Genomic DNA, 20,472 nt, shown 5'->3' with positions numbered 1-20,472 from the left:
GGAGACAGGAGAAACAGGTGAGGAGCGAAGGGAAGAGCAGTCCCTTAACTTCCTCATTTCGTATCTCCCCGAACAAGACACCATTCACATTCACCCCCTAATGAAAACCTGCCGGGTGGGGGGTCATCTCTTCATTTCCGATGCTGTCGCTATTTCAGCTGAGCGGCGCTCTCTCCCCTCGCCTCACCTTCGCCCTGTGAGGCACGCACGCTCCAAACACCGATCTCCTTCACCCCCAGGCCAGTGCAGGTGCGCTCGAGGCCCTGCAGGTGCACAGCTGCCGCAACCTGCCTCGCACCTTGATGGACGCGCGGGATCGCAAGGGCTGGACGGTGCTGGGGGCGGCGGCCGGGAGCGGCTCGGAGGCCGTCGGTCGCGTCGTCGTGGACCGACCCACCATCCTCGTGCTCGGTGAGTGGTATGGAACAGGAATCTGAATCTGTGGATCTGGATCGATCGATTGTGGATTCGCTCTTAACTTCGGCCTTTCCTGTATATTTCCGATGTATCTCTTGCCCGTGCCCTCCAGCTGTTTATGTTTGGTCGCATTTCATATCCGCATCGTTTTCCCCCTTTTTTTCCTCGTTTTCCAGATTCTCCAGATTACCCAAATGTTGAATGAATCTCCCTGCAGTTTTTTCCCATGTCGGCCCCATTTTGTCCTTTCGAGGCCATCTTACCGCCTGTTAGGGTGTCATTTGATAAAAGCATGTTGATTAGGGTTGATTAGCATCGCCATGATCTGTGGACTGCCTTGCTGTGTCGCCTTGAGCAGGTAGCGAGGGTTTTGGTCTCCGTACCAATGTACGACGAGCATGCAGCGGTCTGGTACGGGTGGACATGGCCCCCCCAACCACTGCTCGCGCTGGCAGGGGCATTTCCATTCCGAGCAGCGCGGACGACGCGGACGCGGCGGTGGCGACGAACCTGCGGCAGCCTTTGCCGCCGTCGCCGCCGCTGCCACGACAGCAGCAGCCGCAGCATGCCGTACTTCGTGGCCTCGTAGACTCGCTGAATGTGTCGGTTGCTACGGGAATTCTCCTGCATTCGCTCATCAATTCGGCGGCATCAACAGCGGCGGCTGGGCCTAGTGCTGCTACTGCTACAGGGGCTGTGCCAGCGGACACAACGGAGATCTCGTCCGGAAGGGTGATCTCGACCTCGACATGAAGGGCAGAGGATTGGACTGAGAGGCGGCGAGGGGCCTTTCAAGTAGAACACATCTTTACGACGTAATGCTCATAGGGCGCGCAGCAGAAGTAGGCGTTGAATTCCTTTATTAATATTGTTTAGAAATGATTGGAAGTGCAACGTCCTGGTTTTGAGCACATCAGTGAGCAGAGTAGGCCGGGATAAGTTCGGAGTTGTTGGCAAGCAAAATATTTGAATACTTTATTTTGCGATAAATTAAATTCGTTGTTCCGATTTAATTTTTTCGATGAATTATTAGATTGCAGGTTTTCCTAAGCACGTTACAAAAAATGAATGTTCTAAAAGAGCACCTCCACGCCTGAAGAAAAGAGAGGTACCGACATATATGTTGTCTCTGAAGCGCTGCAGTAAGGCGCTGCAATAAGGCAAGCGCGCATACAAGGGTCGTGCGTAACCCCCAATAATCCCCATCCTCTGCACAAACAATCGCCTCACACATGGACCTCGGTACCACCTAAGCAAAATTCCACATCCTTAGACCCGCCACAGCCGTTTCCATCCAGGCTCCACGCAATCAACCACGCACAACACTACTGCCGGACAAAAGCAGTCGGGGCCGTTTTTCCCTCCTCTCTCTCTCTCCTCGCCGCATGCGTGGTCCCCAAACCACGCTACGCCCTCCCACATCTGGATCTCACAAGAATCCCACCACACTACTCATCCCCGCGTGCAAAGGTGTGAGTGAGGGCAAAGAATAGCACGAGTTTCACGTACATTCACGTCCGCAAATGATTAAAAGCCGTTCAGCCACGAGCAGTGGGGAGCTCGAGCCGCTTCTGCTGCCGAAGGATCCGCCCCACGCCAGTGCGGCCATCATCACACCTTCATAGCGCACCAACACCAACACAAGCGCCTCCACCAGCACGGCGGCCGAACGTTCCTCACGTACGTGTCGTCGTCAAAAACGCAGCAGCCTGATAACACAGACTGACAGACAGGCAGGTTGGCAGGCAGGCAGGCAGGCGCCTGCAAAAGCACAAGGTGCAAGAGCACCGCCACGCCACACCACACCACACAACCATTTAACTCTCTTTTATTTAGAAGGAAAATTTCTTGGCGTTGTTGATGTTATTCCTAGTTTCTTACCCACTCCGCCTCCTTGCATCCAGCCAACAAACGGCGCTGTTGGCAACGCCTGCTTTTCCAGGACGCTCTCAGGCAACGAGGCCCATGCTCGCGCGTGCGTCAAAAAAGGTGGGGAGCTCGCACCGAAGCGAAGCGACAAAGGAGGATCGGCGGAGAAGACAGCGGTGTGAAAGCGCACATGTACAGCGCGTAGCCGAGCGCAGCACAACAAGGAGGAGAGCATTGTTGTGTGTCCCTAAAAAACCCTCTCGCACACGAGCACAGCGCATTGCGAAAAACACAGCAGCGGCCTCCGGGCCCCTTCGTCTCCACGACACACCGGTCCCGGCACCTCAATGCCGTACTTCGTACACCGTACGTCAAACTGAGCACGGCTCAGCGCATCTCCTTTTCTGCCCCATCGCAGGCTTGCAGTCCACATCCAACCCCACTCCTCTGATTTCCGGCTCAACAGCACCGGCTACAATTGTATTACTACTGCTCTAAAGGATAATGATCGGACGGCAAATCGTCGCGAGTAAAATCTCATTTTTCCGCATCAATCAATGGAAAGCAGCGGTCCGGTATAGCTGACCGCGCACACAGAAAAACACATTGGGGCCTGTATAATTGGATCGGACATGTGTTTGGAGACAAAGGGAAGCGCGACCTGCACACCCACATCTGCTACCCAAATTGCAGCTTGACGGTTCGGCCCATGCCACCGCCCCCGGGTGCCGAGGCCGCCCGTCCCCACAATTGCAGCAGCATGGGATAAGGGCGGGGTCGGGGAGTCCAAATGCCCCGAAGGCAGGAAGGACTGACGCATCGCTCCCCCCACGCTCCCCCCACGCTCCGCCTCCTCTTTACCACGCGTGATAGCAGCTGCTGCAGGCACAAGGACAGCGACTTCGAATTGGATCGCAGTACGGCGTACGGCACGTGGGTTCACAAAAATCCAACCTGCCATTGCGGAAAGAACGTACATACGGCACCAAATCCAAACCCCCTCTCCTTTCCCCCCCTTTTCACACGTCCATTCTGGGCAGGGCGCACAACAATTACAGATGGGTAAACAACCACCACACGCTTTTGCCAGCACCGCTGTTACCGCGGCTGACATTTGCAGCGGAGGTAGCAGCAGCAGCGGAGGTAGCAGCAGCGGAGGTAGCAGCAGCAGCAGCAGCAGCAGCAGCAGCAGCAGCAGCAGCAGCAGCAGCAGCAGCAGCAGCAGCATTATGGAAAGAAGCTGCCAGCGCAGTCCCCAGCCATCACCTCTTTCACTTAGCCAACCACACGAAGGAGGACGGAGTGGAGGAGACGGGGTGAAGAGGAGACGGGGAGGAAGCGAGTGCCCCGGAGTCCCGACCTCGACGCCCTTCCCTACCCGCAGGCACCCTGTGCCCAAACGTCATGTGCCGCTCCACAAGCTATTCAATCCAACAAGGCGCGCCGAATCACAATTGGCGGCCAAAAACGAATAAAAAGGACAGATGCAAACTTCCACCTGCTATGACCGTTGTACAATACGCATCGCCTGAACTAGATCTGGACTTTAAATTGGATGTTCCTTTCGAGGAGGGTCATTGTCAGGGGTGGGGGAGGAGCTGCTGGCGGGCTGTTTAATGTGTGGGTGGTCGTCGTGCCGTGCCTTTCATGGGCGGGCAGTTATTGTCTAACGGAACCGCAGAGGCTGGAAAGGATCAACCTTTCAACCTCCACGCCGCTGTGATCAAATCAGCATACGGCTAACAGATTTATGGGACACGTAAGGGAAAAACGCGACGTGTGGACGAAATTCAGGCGGAGAAGAAGAGCGACAGTGAAGCCAAAAGAGAAAGGGTACGGTGTATTGGGGTATTCGGCGCGGTGCGGTGCAAAGACCGCTCAGCCATTATCTCCCATGATATGATAGGATAGGATATCAACACCCTAACGACCCCAAAAAGGACATAGCATTCACACCGCTGCCGGGCAGCCGTGACTGCCACACGGTCCAACCTGTTTCGCCCTTGCGCACACACATACATACGTACACATACATACGCACACGCGCACACAGATACGCACACAAAGACAGGATCAAATCGCCGTAATTCGCCCAATCCAATAACACCCAACTTCCGTGCACACATGATATAAAATGGAACCCCATGCCCCCAACCAGCAGCCCACTGACCACCACCTCCCACATCAGCACCACCGCCATCGTCGCCCTTACCGAGATTCGAACATCGCCAAACTGCAAAATGACAATGACGATGATGACGATGATGATTGCCTTCCTGCCAACGACCAAGCTGGCCACCCGGATTCTGCGGGTCGGCTCGGCCTCTCAAAACTTAAGTGCATTCCGACAACCGCATCCATCCCACCACAACCACCATTCCGATGATACCCTCCGCGCAATGCAACCCCGGTCGCCGTACAGCCCACCCAACAGCCAGCGCCTGCAGGTGTCGTTTAGAAACACACGCAGAGAAACCCCAAACCACGTCCTTAAAGCTGGCGGCCCGACATAAGTCCCCTCACAATTACACTACGTGAGGATTTCAGTCTGGACTTCTTTTCAGAATTTGAAGGCTTCCCTAACCCCCATCTTCCATGGCGGGCTCACGGCCGTACGGCACCGGAACCCGCCTCGTCGCTGGCGGAGGTACCGGTAGAGGCCGGCGGCCCCGCCTGCTGAGGCTGCGGTGGCGGCGCAGCAGCAGACGCGAGACCCGCCAGTGCCGCCATGGCAGTAGCATCCATACCGGCGGCGGCGGCGGCGCCACCTATGGCCGCACCAGCGGCCATCCGGTCAATCAGCGACTGCGCCGTCAGGAGCATCTCTGGCTTGCTGTACACTTCCGCCAGCAGCGACGCAAGGGCTGCATTTCCGTCGACGCCGCCGCCGCCAGCGCCGGCGGCGGCCGCGGTGGCCGCCAAGGCGCTCAGGGCGGAGCTCGCAGACACGCCGGCGGAACCGACGGTGCCAGATGTTGCGCCGGCGGCAGCAGATGCTGGCGGCGCCTGAGGTGGCGAGGCCGGAGCTGAGGATGCCGACCCCTCCGAACCCTGCTTTACACTCAAGGTAGCGCTAGGAGCTGATGACAGCGACATCGGCGGCGGCGCCGTGGCCGCAGCTGGCGGCGGGGCGCTGCTAGAATCTGACGCCACTGACGTCGACGACCGCTCCACCAACGGCGGCGCAACCGTCAGGTTTGGTGTCGGGGGTGTGGATGCCATTTGCGGCTGTTGCTGCTGAGGCAGCTGGGATGCCATGGGAACCGCCGGCGTCGGCGCGGAAGATTGCGGCGGCAGTGGGACCGGTACAGCCCCGCCTGCCAAGGCAAGCTGCCCCAACATGCCCTGCAGCCCGCTCAGCATACCAGGCGGGATGCCCGGTACTCCGCCGCCAACAGACTGAACCGGCGGCGACGTCGCCGCTGCCGCCAGTAGCGCCGTCAAGGAATCCATCGGCACCGTTGGCGACGCCGTCGCCGGTGCGACTGCGCTGGCGCCGCTTGGCGCTACCACGGCACTCTGCGGGCCCGACGAACTGTCATTCTTTCCTCTACTCGCCGCCGTCGGCAGCGGGAACGCGGATCCCTGGAGCACTCCCGACAGCAGCGCTAGGGTGTCGTGGGCCAATCCCGTGTTGGCCGCCGCCGCCGCCTGGGCGCCGCTGGCGGCCGTAATCTGGCTGCTCAGCGCCTCCGCCGTAATTCCCAAGCTCTGCAAGTCGACGCCAAGAGCGGCTAATTTCTGAAGGGCAGCGAGTGCCGGCGGCGGCGGGTTGGCAGCCGCTGCTTGTTGCTGCTGCTGCGCCTGTTGCTGCTGCTGGGCTTGCTGCTGTTGCGAAGCCGATGCCAGAGCGGCTGCAGCCGCAGCCGCCAGCTGCTGCTGTTGCGCGGCTTGCTGTTGCTGCTGCTGCTGCTGGCTAGCCATCATAGTGAGCAACTCCATAGCCAGGGTCGTCTGCGCTGGCGCTTGCTGCTGCTGTTGCTGCTGCTGCTTCGCCTCAGCATCAGCAGCTTTCACCTGCTGTTGCTGCTGCTGCAGACATAGACCAGCAAGCTGTGCAGAAAGGCGCGCCTAGCAGGCATCCATGCAAGACGGCACACACGCGCAGGGCCAGGAAAAATGAAAGCTACGAAGATACAGTTGTGTCGGTTGCATGGAGAGGTGACGCATCTGTCCCTTTCCCCATTCCCAACAAGATGCATCCAAGGGTTTGGGCAACACCGGTGAAACCCTGCTGCAGCTCCGGTCAACATGGAAACACTCGAGGATGGTGCAACCCCTTGAAATACAATCCTGTACCTGAAATAACTGTGTGATGGTGATGTGATGTAAAATGTAACTTTCCCGTCCAACTCTATAATGTCACGAAAGGCCTCACACTGCCATGCAACCATGTCTCCCGAAGCGCGTCTCCTGGAATTAAGTTAGGACTACAGGCACCGCACGCACCACGTGCGGGGGTGTCTGTAAAAGCCGGGGGGAAGGGCGTCAAACGCGAATAATCACACCGTAATTAGCAATGAAACCCTCCCATTACCTCCCCACCCCGCAATCACTCCCCCCAACAGTTGCCATTCGCCCAACTCCTTCCAATTCCACCTCCCACCTGCAGAGCATCCGGTCCCAAACCAGCTCCGGGCTGCTGCTGTTGTTGTTGTTGCTGCTGCTGCGTTTGCTGCTGCAGCAGGTGCTGCGCCAGCTTCATCTGCATGTCCGGGCCGGAAGCACCCGCAGATGCAGGGGTGGCGACGTTGCCGCCGCCGCCGGCAGCAGGTCCCGGCCCGGTCGCCGCCGTGACAACAGACAGCAGGCTAGCCAGGTTCGCGGGTGCACTAGCCGCCGGCGCGAGAGGTGGCGGCAGCTGAGCGGTGTTCGCCGCAGCCGAGGATTGCTGCTGCTGCTGTTGCTGCTGCTCCACGAGCTGAAGCAGCTGTAGCAGCCCGTCACCAGCGCCGCCCTGCATGGATAAATGGAAAGATGGTTAACCGTGGGATGGATCAGAAGACTTCAGGGTCCACAAAACTATGATCACATGCACATTCATAAACGTGTGAGGCTTCCCCTCTTTTAAAGGAGGAACACAAAAGCAAAGATCTGGAACGGTGCTGGACGCGATGGCGCGAACGTGAACCACCCCAACCAGGACAACCGACCTCAGAGCAATCAACAGTACGCTCACAGACGCACACTACCTGCTTGACAGTCGACCTTCAGCACCAGCCCCTGCTGCTGCTGGGATCAATGACAGGCACAAAGCGCTAAGGAGCTGTGCGCCGCTAACCGTGCCCCGCGGACGCCCCCCCTCCCTGCACTGGAAGTCCTGCTAGTTTTCCCACCCACCGTTGGGCCCCCAATCCCAATCCTGGATGTATGCCTCCCACGGACTACTGGAAGGCAGTCGCCGCTTCTAATGCATCCCATCACACACACCCCTCTGTCACAGGAAAGGGACAGGAAAAGGGCAACCTTTCCACTACCACCCTCCTCGTCACACCCTTCACCATTCTCTACAGCGCCAAGTCGCCGAGTCGCTCAGTTACCTGCTGTCCGGCACCCATGGGGCCCGAGCCGGGTCCGCCTTGACTTGCTGCTCCCAGGATGTGGGTCAGCGTTGAGGATGGCAGGTTCTTCAACATCTGCTCATCAACACACGAGACAGAATCCAGGCAGCAGCAGGCCCATGCGAACATGCCCGCAGTGCCGGTTGTCGTTAGTGAGCGATAGTAGTTCTTCATCCGCTCATAACTAAGGCTTCACCGTCGCGACACTTCGAGAATGTTCATCGATTTGTTAATCCAAATACTATGACCCACATGAGCTAGTGGGATGCTGCTAGACAGCCATAACGTGGCTAGTAGCCATAACTGCATAGCAACAACGGGACGATACCATCTCCCTGTCAGCGCTGTCAGGTGGGGGAAGAGCCTGGGAGGGAAGGGACGCATACCGCATGTAGTAGTACCGTGACGGCGCTAGTTAGGGCCCTCCTGAAAAACCTGCGCTCTCGGCTTTCCCGTCAACGGCCCCCCAGCTCAAAATTCACTCCCCTCGCCTTCTCCGCTTGCCATGGCGAAAATGAGGTCCTAAAAAAGTCCCAAGGCAGCCCAGAAACCATTCCGTAACAGCCCCAACCCGCCGGAGCGAAGGTTGGAGGAATGGTCCCTTTACCCCGGGACTATCTTCAACCCGGTCACCCCCACCCCGTACTACGGCAGGTGATGTACTCACGTCCAACCCCGGCTGCGGCTGTCCGGCTGGCGCTTGCTGTCCTCCTACGGCGCTTGCGTTAGGGCCCAGAATGCTCGCAAACACCTTAAGCGCCTGGATTTGCTGCTGGACTTGCTGCTCTGCATAGCGTTAAAGCAGTTGCGAAGTAAAGTGACAAGCGGACGCAAGGCGTCGAGAGGCGACAAGCCAACTGCTGTCGCGCCGGCAGTGGCCCCAGAAGTGAACACTGCAGGTGCAGATAGCCGGGCTCACAAGGTCTGAACTGATTATGCTGGGTTCTCGGATGTCATAACGAACTGCTTTATCAGTGACAAGGGATAAAAGGCTATAAAATCCCAAGACCAGTAAATATCTAGGAAACTATCCTTGAGTTACCGCACTTAGAACGAACCCCAAGAAGCAATACAGCAAGCATTTACGACGTAAACTGCTGACATTTTTACCGCGCCGAGGCGTTCGCGAAAAGAGAGCAACTGGCCTAAGCACCTTAAGGAGACCGTTCTGAATACATCCAAATAACCAGACCTTCTATTCTAAACCCTTCTGCTCTTTGAACCTGCTTGGATCAGGTGCGCCGCGCCTCCATCCTGTTGCCAATATCATAGCGCGCTAGGCACGCCGAACACCAAGCACATATGAACAATTTTCGGCTATTAACATTTCTCTTACCAGCAGCTAACTCCGCCTGAAGCTGCTGCTGCAGCCACAACGGATCCTCCTCTGGCTTGCGAAGCTCGCCCTCTGTATGCGCGAAGAAGCAGACGCGGCGCTTGCAATTAGAGCCATCTGTGCACATCTGCAAATGATAAAACCTGTCCGGTGGGTTGAAGGAAAAAATATCTTGGGGCCCGTAGGAGACCTAGACACACCTGGGTCCGGTACCGAGATGGATGCAACCAGCATTCGAAAACGCCATGGGCAAACGGGCAAGCATCTCCGCGGCGGCAGCACCCGTTCTGCGATGCAAGCGTCGGTATCAGTACCATGGAGAAACTGAGAACGATTTGGCAAGCTTTAACGCACCCGTCTGAACTCCGGGCAAGCTGTTCCGGAATATCGATACTTTCGCGGGTCTCTGCGCTTTGCTTTCTCCCCGGGATGTGCAAATGGGCACTGAGTCCAGTCATGTGGCCTTGCTCGCGGGCAGCGCTTCACCTGCACAGATCCGATGGATGCATGAAGCGCTGCATTTTTGCAAGTCAGAGCACCAAACATACCTTAAACTGGAACATCCGGAAATCATCCGAGCTGAAAGCCGCGGCATCCAGGTCGAACACCACTTCCTGCCACGGCACAAATAGGCAGTCGCTATATCAGTAATTGGTTCCGCTACATTGTCCAAGCCTCTTGATGTAGTACCTTGTTTGCCAGTGGGTCCATAGCGGCAACAAGTAACAGGGATGGGCGTCAGATTGCAATAATGTGATTAAGAATTAGGGCGCGAGCGCTAGCGGCCGTTGGAGTAGCACGCCAGCGAAAGAATAAGCAGTCTTTGGTGTAGGGCCATCCAAAATGGAGCGCGCGCGAAGGCTGCCGTAAACTAGCCGGATGAGCCGGACAGTCGACCACCGCGACAAAGCCTAAAAATTAGCAATCGTGCATTATGTCGATATGAGTTGTGACCGATAGAGCACACATACCTATTTGCATACACAAACGTTGGTCGATTGGCTTTGGGCCCGGCGGGCGCCTCACACCTGCACGGGAGTTGTGATATGGATGCTCATCACAATCCCTGCCCTTTAGCACGGGGATCCAGGGGCCCTTTGAATCCTCCTGGGTCTTTGAATCCTCCTGGGTCCGCACTCGCTGTCTGGCACGTGGGTCAGATATCCCTGCTGACGGTTACAAGCTATTCCTTCACGCCGATTGGACAGAGAAAGTGTCACAGAGGAAGTCAACGCAACAACACCTGATAGCTCTTCCGGTTTCGCAAACCCTGCTTCCGAGCGTTACCGGAACATAGCGCAAGCCCTAAAACCGAGGTTTTTCAGCAAGCCAATTACAGCCACTATGCATCTGGCTTGAACCCTGGTGGTGCCGCTATCGCCCAGCTGCCGGGGAGGTGCCATCCTGAAGCACATAGCAGGCGCGTTGCCAAAACTTGCTCCTACTCTGTTACTAGTTTTCTTCCCTTGCCCATAATTGCTGCTGCAAGCTATTACACAAAAAATTGCACATACATGATCTTCCAGAGGGCCAGAGGGATTATATATGTAACAAGGGAAGGAGGAGCTATCAGCAAACGAACGACTGGCCCGGTGTCCCATCGTCATCCAGGGAGGTGGGACAGGTGAAAGAGAGAGCACATGCAACTCCCATCGGGCATCAAAATTCAAATCCCCAAGCGGCTGACAACGGCAAATTAAATCCCCCCATCCAACGACAGCTAGCGCTCCACCCACTGTCTCCTTCTTGAATCCCCGCTTTTCCCCTGCTGCTTGACCGAAGTCACTTCAATGATGAAGTACACCGAAGTACACCGAAGTACACCGACGTACACCGACGTACACCAAGCAGACCGAAGGCGCATGCTGTCCATGATGGCGCAATCTTGTGCGTTAACAAACCGTTTGGACTTGGAACCCAGGATCCCCAATTTACATCGCTGTAAAAAGTTAGGGTCCATCTCATCATCAAAGACTACCACGTAGAGACGGGCGTAGAGACGCAATACCACCGCTTTACCGCTTCACAGGGCAATTTTAACCTGGGAGCCGTGGGAGGTGGATGTGGAGCTGCAGGTTCAACCGCAAGAAAAGTCGAAAACCCTGATCATCCGCGCAAGCAAAGACATTTCTTCCACCCCTCCTCCCACACACACGGCAAACAAGTCGGGGAAAACCAAAGCGCGCAAAGACTTCATGCTCTCGTCTGATGCTTTTTCTTCCATGCAGCCCCAATAATCCACCGAACCGCCAAAGATAAACATCCTGAAGAACTATCACCCCAACGACCCATTGCGCGAGCCCCAAAGCAACCTCCGCTGCACCATCTACCGAAACTCACTAACGGCACACATCACATCACATCACATCACATCACATCACATCACATCACATCACATCACATCACATCACATCAGCATCATTATCATTATCATTATCATTATCATTTTCACAGCAACAACTCCTCCCCATCTTCATCATCTTCATTCCCCCTGTCCTCCGTACTGCCAGAGGCGCCGCCCGCCGGGCCCTCCGCCGGGCCGTACACCCGGATGTACGTCCTGCCGTACTTGCGATCCCGGACCGTGATGAGCGACCCAAGGGTCTGTGGCACCTGGTGCTCCAGCTGCTTGGGGTACTCCACGAAGACAATGGAGCGGGGATGCAGCAGCGGAGACCGCTCCAGGAGGTCCATCAGCTCGGGGTACGAGACCACGAGGTACGGCGGGCAGACCGACAGGAAGTCGAACGGGCCGCCTGCGGGGAACGGTCAATCTCAGTGCGGTGCGAAAGAGGTAAACGGGCGATAAGAGAGAGAGAGAGAGAGAGAGAGAGAGAAAAAGAAACCCCTCCCCTCCCCTCCCCTCCCCTCCCCACCTGCGAAGCGGGGCAGCTCAATCGACTTCCTCAGGAAGTCCTCTGCCTTCATGGAGTGGACCACCGACTGGCGCTGGAACCCACACGAGGAGATGTTGCGGGATAGCACCTGGAGGCCGTGGAGGCAGCGACCACCACCACCACCACCACCACCATGACGGCGGCGGCCGCGGCGGCGGGTCGAGGGAAAACAAGGTCGGGCAGTGCAGTGGCAATAGCGCGAACGGTAAATCACTGAGCAGGAGAAGTATGTAGTGACAAGATAGCCTGGCGGTCAATAGGGCGGCCAGAAGGGCTCAGGACATGTCTCCCGCGCGCTTGGGAGAGGAGACTTTGACTCAGCTGTTGCCAAATCAGGCAACCTGCGCCGTTTCCCCTACCTCCGCCGTAACACGTTCCAGAAGTGGTGGCGACGCGGCGGTCAGGTACTTCCCCCTCCCCCACCATTTCCACCACGCACCTTGCGACAGACCCACGGGTCCAGCTCAATGAAGTGGCACTCCCTGCAGCCCCGACTGAGCGCCTCCAGCCCCACGCTGCCGGTGCCGGCGAACATGTCCAGCCAGCGGGAGGTCACCGGCAGCCCGTTCTCCGAGCCCACCTGGGATTCAATCATGCTGAATATGGCCTGTCGTACCTGCCGCGAGTGAGTGGCCGGGGGGTTGGGGACGAGAGAATGGGGGAGGAGGGGAGGGAGCTGGATGATCAACAAGCGATGGCGAGTCTAGAAGGCAGAAACAGGAACCGAAACACAACCCCCACAAGCCGCAGAATGGATGTCGTGAATGCACCCCCGCGGGAACCCCCGGCGGGACGGCATGCGATAGCGCCGGAGGAGGGGGGAAAGGTAGCAGGTAAAAAAATGAGATTTTGTCGTGAAGGAGAAAGAGGGGAAATTGGGCCGCGTGTGTGAAGGGGACAACAGCTGCAGGGATCTGCGCGCTGGTAAGAATAAGGGTTTTACTTTCCCCTATCTTTCTTTTCTCCCCCCCAACACACCAACAACCCCCACACCTACCTTTTCCATCATGGGCCGTGTGGTTGCTCCCTGACTGGATGCGAGCTGCCGCCCCGCCGCGCTGCCCGCTATGATCCGCATCCGGCTGTGCACCTTGCTCTCAAGCACCTGTCGGCCCGAAGTCTTGCGCTTCAGTGCGGCCAACTCCAGCTCCGCAGCACGCTGGTGAGCCATCAGCTCCTTGGCCTGAGGGGGGTTTGGGGGAGGGGTATTTGTATGTATGTATGTATGTATGTATGTATGTATGTAAAAAAGGTATGTATATGTAGGGAAAGGAAGGTAAATCGTCGGCATACCTTGTGCGGTTTAAACAGTCGCGCCAGCAGCGCCTCCTGCTGCTCCATATCGATACCGCTGGCGCCGCCGCTGCCACCCCACGACACGCTGACGTCATGTTCCTCATCTTCGTCGTACTCGTCTTCATCACTGTCGTTGTACGCGGCGCCCGTCTTGCCACTGCGGCCGAGCGTGTGTGTTTGTGTGTGTGTTCGGAGAGTTGGGGGATTGAGGTGGGGTTGCGAAAAGGAAAGAGGGGAGGAGAGATGGGGGAAGACATGGATTACATCCAAGACTTAACGGAAAAAAGGGGGCGTTTGGGAGTTGCCTAAAGTGGCACCCGACGGTTGGGACTCGGTTATGTAGCACGGACACAGTTGGAAGTTGGTCGTTTTGTTCCGTAAAATAAGTAGAAGTAGAAGGAGGAGGAGGAGAACAAGATGAGGACTAGCCGCGAAACAAAAGATCTGACCGCCAGAATTACCCAATGGTGACAACCAAATCATAAGCCTTCCTAATACTACTCTATTACTACTAACGAAGGGAATGAGAAGGAAAATAGGGGAAGGAAGAATGAGATACATTCTTGTCAATAATCCTTTACTATCCTGCTAATCATCTGGAATAGAGCTAACAAAAACGTAGAGGTATGTTATGTATCTATCTAACATTTATAGATGTATTGACGCTGATGCCCCTCCACCCGGTGCACTAACAGGTTACAAGTTATAGAAGTTCGGCACGCGAGTGCGGGGGTGTCCGTAAAAGCCCGGGGTGGGGGGCATGGACGGTAAATCGTTTCTGGTGCGGTTATGTGGTGGACCATCATCGTCCTTCTGAGACCCTCGTCCGCTTGAGCACGAAGCGCCTTAGAGCAACGTGCCGGGTCTCCCAGACTGCCGAGAGGAACCTGGCTAGTGCGCCAGGGGTGGGTGCCCCAACAATTTAGCTACCTGGCTGCAGCCGCCGCCGCCGCCGCCGCCGCCCCCCGCTTCCCCTTCGTCCCACTCAGCGCACTTGGCTGCTGCGGCTGTTTCCCCTGGGGTATTCGCTGTTGTTGTTCTTGTTGTAGCTGGTGATGCGGCTGCTGCTGTTGGTCTCGCTTTGGCGATGTCGTCTTCTTTTTCTTGATGACACCCAATTCCCGCAACAGCGACGGACGACCCACGGGTCGGATCTCATCCAGACCCCACTCAATCTCCTCATCTGCCAAGGGATCTTGCCCCGGCATCGGCCGCCGCCGCCGGATTCTGTCCTCCTCCGCCCCGTCGTCGTCAGCGCCATCGTCGTACAGGTTGCCGCGACGAGGACCGGCGGCGGCGCCGCTGGCGACGCGCCGCCGGCCGTACCCGAAATCGTCGTCCTCCTCCTTCGCATCCCCAATCACGACAACATCCTCATCGTCGTCATCATTTTCGATGTCCGCGAGGAATGCAAGCGGATCGTCATCGTCATCCATGTTGCCGCGGCGGCGGCTGCTGCTGCCGGCCGCGCCAGCCCCGGGTGCCCTTCGTGCCTTGACCCGGCCCTTCGTGTCGAACTCCACCACTTCCTGAACGAACCCAGGTCAAAATTCATACGACAACAATACATTTTTTATTTTCCACAATCGCAATATTACAATATACACACAGAGTTGCCCAAATCGCACATTCTCGTGTTTCCTTAAGACTTGCGTTATCATCCCATCCTGACCTGTAGCGCTCTCCCTTTGTGAGCGCCCTTTCGTAACATGTTTAGGAGTAGCTTTCTTCCCCCCATGAAACCGGTTCCGGAGCAATAATCCCTCTCACCATCCATTCAACCGCCCTCCGCCGTACTTTACCGTACCCTGTCGTACGTACCGTGGATCCATCCGCCTCCAAATTCACTTCAAAGTACTGCTGCTGATTCCCTTGCTTCAGGGAAAGCTCCTCCGCCTCCCCCTCATCCTCCAGGTCGTCCGGGTCCACCCAGTCCCGTTTCCGGCGGACTAAGATGGCGAGAGGGGAAATGAAGAAATGAAGGACATTTTAACGATGTCGTACGGAGTACGGGCAGTACGGGAGTACGGCGGGAGAACATTCGCGGGATAAAGAAGGAACTTCCAAAGGGCGGGAGAAGGGGAGGGAGGGACGGAGGGTTAAGGTCGTGGGTGAGCGGTACGGGTAGGGGACACACGTATATGAGTGCAGAGTATGAACTGCCGTGGCCTGCTCCGCCAGGGCATCCTAAACAAAATCTTTTTAAGTCCTATCGCCTTCACGGCTGTTGCTGTTTTGCTGTTATGAGGGCAGAGGCCTGCACCTGGTCGGCGGTAATAGAGGGCAGTGGCGGGAAGAAACGGGGACTGTCAAAAGGGGCCTTACACTACCAATCTACCCGGGCTTTCCGGGCGTTCTGTTCGAAGAACCGGATAGGGTGGTGGGTGGGTGGGTGGGAAGGGGGGGGAGACGAACCACGAGCGAGTGAAGGTGATGCCAAGGAAAGACTGGTGAGCAGAAGTAAAAAGGAGGCAGAACTAGCCAGGGAGGGAGGGAGGAGGGGGAGAGAAGGGTGGGAGAAGGGGGGAATCAAATGCACGAGTCGAGCAAAGGAAAAAGAAATGACGACATTCAAAACACACACGTTGGGCAGGAAGGGGGGCAGGAAGGGGGCTGGCAACCGCACCTGTCTTGGCTTGCCTCTCACGTCGCGCTTCCGCCGCCGCCGCCGTCGCTGCCTTCCGCTCAGGAACGTGTACGACACGGCCTGCAGGAAGGTTAAGCGTGTCGGTGCCAGGGTGTACGGGATGTACGGGATGAGGAGCAGCATCGGCCAAGAATAGCACCGAAACCAGACTAAAACGGGAAAGAGAAGGTTCACCATTCTGGATCAATCCACAATCTGGGTCAATCCAGATCCAGATCTGCATAGGCCACTGACCAGGTCCTGACCGCGCACGTGTGCCGTACAGAATGCTACATCGGGCATCCGTACCAATCCGTCGTACCTTCCTCCATGAGTTTAACCTGCAGCAGCGTCAGGCCCGCAAGTCCGGCCTCGCTGGATTTGTCGAAGAATGGAGTGGCCACAGGCCGCTGGGCTAGGCCAGGCACAGCTGCCGCCGCCGCTTGGAGCTGCGGCCTTTTCAACTTTTTTTTATCGCGCTGCTTCGCAGCCGGTTTAGGCGGCGCGGACGAGGGGGCTGATGACGTTCCCACAGCCGCCACACCCCAGCCGTCGTCTAAGAATGCGCGATCGCCGTCGCCGTCGCCAATTGCCGAAGGTGCCTGCGGCGCTGGCGAGCTTGTGACGTACGCGCCTTCGCGGTCTAGGTCGTACAATTTTGCCGCGCGGCCAGCGCTAGTGATGCTAGCCTCTCCACGAGCTGATGAAGATAATGTGCGACGGCGAAAAGGGGCCATCGCACAGGTCGGTAAAACTGTGGTTTAGGGCAGGGGTGGTACGGCGTGGAATGTAAGCCATGGCAAAAGCAAAGCGGGTGGGAGGCTGTATCGCTGTGAGATAAAAGGCGGTAGGAGAGAAATTGTAATTGCGAAACAGTGATGTGGAATCTGTTGGATTGAGAGGGAGGTGAGGGATTAGGGTCCGGCGGTTGTGCAGTGCACGACAGCCCTTGCGCTTTTGTGGCGCAGGGCGAGCCCAACGGTGTTGTGACGCGGACGCAAGTGGAGCGCTCTGGAAATTTATTTGTGGCCTCTACCTTCGGTTGCTCCGTAAGGGGAGCATCGCCTCCGTTGCTGTGTGACAAGACGCTGCGTTGCGGACTGGTCTATGGGCGGCGCAAACGTACCAAACCTGCAGCCGCGTCCTTGGAGAAGAACTTGAGCCATTTTAAAAGTTAAAGTAGAAATCAAGCACAGCTATACTTTTAATGACTCATTTCTCCGGAAAGGATGGAGGAGTACTTAAATGATAGCCTTGCAGTTGAGCTGCAAGATACCGCCCGAGTTGATGTTTTACTTTGAAGCAAATCCACCATGTTTTGGTGTTCAATGAAAAACTTTTGATTGATTTGCCGAGTATTGCTTTCGGCAAGCCGTACACACTATGACAGTTAACTTCCGTTGGCACTGACAGAGGCGTTGTTTTTGCTCAGATCCTGCTGTAGAATTTGTGTGCTTCCCGACCCAAATCACTGGTGAAAGCTCTACCATAGATCAACGCAAGTCGTGAGGGAAGTGCGGAGGTATCGGGGTCGCCGGCCGCCTAGCATGCAGGCTGCTTTAGGCTGCCACGCGCCTGCGGGACAGATCCCAGCTAGTGCACGCTGGCGCACATATACTCCTCCTTGTGCGCCCAGCAGCAGCGGTCGACTCCACAGCAGGCTAATTGCGCGAGCTGGCAAAGACGGCAAGGACGATAAGTCCAAACGCACAGAGGAAAAGGCGGATTTTTCAGCGCTGTGGGCGTTGCGCATCAAGAACTTCTTTAGCAGCCGCCGGAAGTATCTACAGCAAGCAGAGCAGCCCACGGAGGATGTGGAGGAAAAGGCAGCTGAAGCGGCGATGGCACGAGAAGAGGCAAAATTACGAAAAATGAGGGAGGAAGTGATGGAGCTGCGCGAAGCGGAGCTTCGGCAGGAGGAACGACCTGGCGATTTGCGCGAGAGCCTCGTTGCCAGCGACATCGCGCGCGCACGACTAGACCTGTAAGTCTTTGAAAAGAATTACAAAATTTGGTTGGGATTTATGGCTTTGACTTTTCCCGGCCCCCTACCTCCCCCCCGCCCCACGTGAGCATCCCAATTGCGAAGGTAGATGAAACGATTTTTCCCGCAACGATGTTAACCCTGTGTTGCCCTTCATTGTTTTTCCGCACGTGTCTCTTCCCCGTCCTACCGCGGACATACCCTTCTCATATCCCTTCTCCTGCCGATTGTAACTTACAAGGTGTATGTAGGCCCCCACTCCACAGCTTTCCTGCGCCCTCGCCTTCCTGCTATCGATGCCCCTCCCTCTGCCCCCAAGCCTGGCCCCCCTCATCACAAGAGAACCACACAACCCATACTCTCTCCCGCTATGGACTAACCCTTGGCCTTGGCTTGTTCCACTGGAGCGAGCCCATTGCGTTTCTAGGTTTCTTTTTGGGTCCTTCCCAGGCCTTCACACCGTCACGTCCCACGCAAATAGCTCCGGAACCAAACCAAAGCATCTATAACCCATGCCATGGCCAGCCCCCCTCCCTCTCTCTCCCTCCCTGTGTACGTTCCCTTGCGGCCGCCCGTCCGCTGCTCCGCAGTTCTTTCCCTCGGTTCCTTCGCGTATGATTCCTCCCCCCCTCTTCCCCCCTCTTTCCCCCCTCTTCCCCCCTCTTTCCCCCCTCTTCCCCCAGGCAAAGCAGTCCGGTGACTAAGGCCACGTTGGCCGTCGTCCGGGTGCGGGAGTTCCTGCGGGCGGTGCTCATGTTGCCCTTCAGCCTCACAGCAGCAGCGGTGCAGTCCTGGCAGGGCCTGTTCAACTCCCAACGGTATGCGGGTATCATTACAGCGCAGGGGGGGGGCCAGCAAAAAGAAGGGCGGGCGCGTGTGGGGTTGTGCAGCGGCAGTGGATGGGGGGTTGGACTCGGCGGGTGGGGTATTGGTCGTCTGTAGGAGGGGTGAGGAGGGAGGAATGGGGGGAAAGGGAGGGAGGGAGGGAGGGAGTGCTTCGGCATTCCTGGTCTCCGTTGTGCCGGGAGGTATGCGTGTGTGTTGGGGTTTGGGGGTTGGAAGTCAATTGGGGTGGAGCGGGAATATTATCCGTACAGGGGCACTGTCCTGCCTGCGATGTGCAGAACAAGAGGGGCATTCTTAGATATTTGGATCTTTGGATCTGCGTGGTATATTCCCGACGGTGGTGGTGGTGGTGGTGGTGATGGTGGTCAGGAGGAGGCTGGGGTGGGGCGGGATGGGGCGGACGGGAATTCGACGTTTTAATTCTCTTTAAACTTTAAGATGGTGATGGCGCGGCGCGGAGTTAACTTTCAGAGGAAAACAAGACCAGGGCACAAACAGGGCGGTTGACTCTTGACTCTTGACCATACCGCAAAATGGATGGATGGATGGATGTATCCTGCCAGGTTCTCCGGGAACGCGTGTTAGAGATGTTTCTAGGAATTGGGTTCCCTTCTTTCCTTGCTTCCCTTTGTTCTCTCGGCGCGCGTGAAGCAACCCGGTGGACGGGTTGCTGCCTTGGCGGTGGTGGTCAGGAGGAATCAAAAGAGGAAATCGAAAGATGCGAAAGATAAAAAAAATCTTTAAAAGGGGGTTTAAAGAGAAGAGAAAGGAAGGGAAGAGAAGGGGAGGGGAGAGCAACCACGAGGGGCAGCTCTGTCCGCATTTTTGCGGTAGCGGTGTCCTAACCCCCCCGCCGCCCGATCCCATCCCGCCCCTTTTACCAGATAAGATTTAGAGTTAGGGCTCGTGGTGGTGTTTGGAATATATTCTCCGTGTCCAACAGTTTTGGTCCCATCCCTCGTCCCATCCCTCGTCCCATCTCGTCCCATCCCTCGTCCCCCGTAGGTACGAGAATTTCCTCATGTCGGAGGGTGAGCGCATGTGGTACTGGCGCAACCGGATGGAGGACGAGCGCTGGTTCTGGGAGGTGCTTGTGTGGGACCGATTGCTGTTCCGTAAGTTCTGGGCGTACATATGAGCTCAATAGCTGCATTGCTGGTACACACGCGTGTGCGTGCGTGCGTGCGTGTCTGTGTTTTGTAGTACGGACGGTACGTGTGGAGCACGCTGAACTGGGAGTGAGTGAGTGAGTGAGTGAGTGAGTGAGGGGTATGAAACTGTGGTGGTGTTGCGGTTGTCGGCACCTCAGCGCGGTACCCCTTTCTTCGCTGGCCTCCCCCCCTCTCCCTCTCCTGGTACACTCTTGCCCTGGCAGCACCTTCACTCGTTCATGGTTCGTCTTTCCCCTCCCCCCCTCCTCCCGCTTCTCTCCCCTCCTCCCACCCACCCCCTTTTGCGCGGTCCACGTGCCGTACTTGTGTCAGATTGCAGTCTATGTTTTGGGGTTTGGGTTGGGTTTTGGCTCCTCCTGTTGCCTGCTGTCCCTCCACCTGGAGGTCACCCGGCACGTGCGACTGTCTCCGGGTTGCCCTCCCGCACCCCCGGATGGTTACCTCCCTCCCTCCACCCTCCATCCTCCT

The 20,472-nt window shown here is 56.9% G+C and overlaps 3 protein-coding genes across 3 annotated transcripts in view; 2 read left to right on the top strand and 1 right to left on the bottom strand.

The window, feature by feature from the left end:
* The window catches only part of VOLCADRAFT_103485 (uncharacterized protein), a gene marked incomplete at its 5' end in the record, with an annotated part of 7,769 nt that extends 4,116 nt beyond the window's left edge, over nucleotides 1-3,653 (top strand). The window contains 4 exons of the mRNA XM_002947501.1: nucleotides 240-411; nucleotides 776-1,149; nucleotides 2,322-2,406; nucleotides 3,043-3,653. Of these exons, the coding sequence (XP_002947547.1) occupies nucleotides 240-411; nucleotides 776-1,149; nucleotides 2,322-2,406; nucleotides 3,043-3,101 (690 nt within the window). The 3' untranslated portion in view covers nucleotides 3,102-3,653. The remainder of the gene's footprint in view (nucleotides 1-239; nucleotides 412-775; nucleotides 1,150-2,321; nucleotides 2,407-3,042) is intronic.
* Nucleotides 3,654-4,890: 1,237 nt separating this feature from the next.
* VOLCADRAFT_116445 (CCCH zinc finger protein) lies at nucleotides 4,891-12,132 on the bottom strand (the record flags this gene model as incomplete). Its single annotated transcript, XM_002947361.1, has 10 exons — nucleotides 4,891-6,339; nucleotides 6,893-7,243; nucleotides 7,827-7,922; nucleotides 8,515-8,633; nucleotides 9,184-9,310; nucleotides 9,384-9,470; nucleotides 9,538-9,669; nucleotides 9,732-9,797; nucleotides 11,797-11,939; nucleotides 12,060-12,132. Coding segments are annotated over 10 exons (2,643 nt in total), but the record flags the coding sequence as incomplete, so codon positions are not given.
* Nucleotides 12,133-17,499: 5,367 nt separating this feature from the next.
* VOLCADRAFT_120477 (uncharacterized protein) overlaps nucleotides 17,500-20,472 on the top strand; it is a gene marked incomplete at its 3' end in the record, with an annotated part of 3,458 nt that continues 485 nt past the window's right edge. Inside the window, exons 1-3 of the mRNA XM_002947500.1 lie at nucleotides 17,500-17,986; nucleotides 18,670-18,804; nucleotides 19,838-19,947. Coding sequence (XP_002947546.1) covers nucleotides 17,550-17,986; nucleotides 18,670-18,804; nucleotides 19,838-19,947 — 682 coding nt within the window. The 5' untranslated portion in view covers nucleotides 17,500-17,549. The remainder of the gene's footprint in view (nucleotides 17,987-18,669; nucleotides 18,805-19,837; nucleotides 19,948-20,472) is intronic.

Source organism: Volvox carteri, assembly GCF_000143455.1.
Source record: "Volvox carteri f. nagariensis unplaced genomic scaffold VOLCAscaffold_6, whole genome shotgun sequence".
NCBI lineage: Eukaryota > Viridiplantae > Chlorophyta > Chlorophyceae > Chlamydomonadales > Volvocaceae > Volvox > Volvox carteri.
The sequence above is the reverse complement of the archived record's forward strand: the minus strand, read 5'-3'. Positions and strand labels throughout refer to the sequence as shown.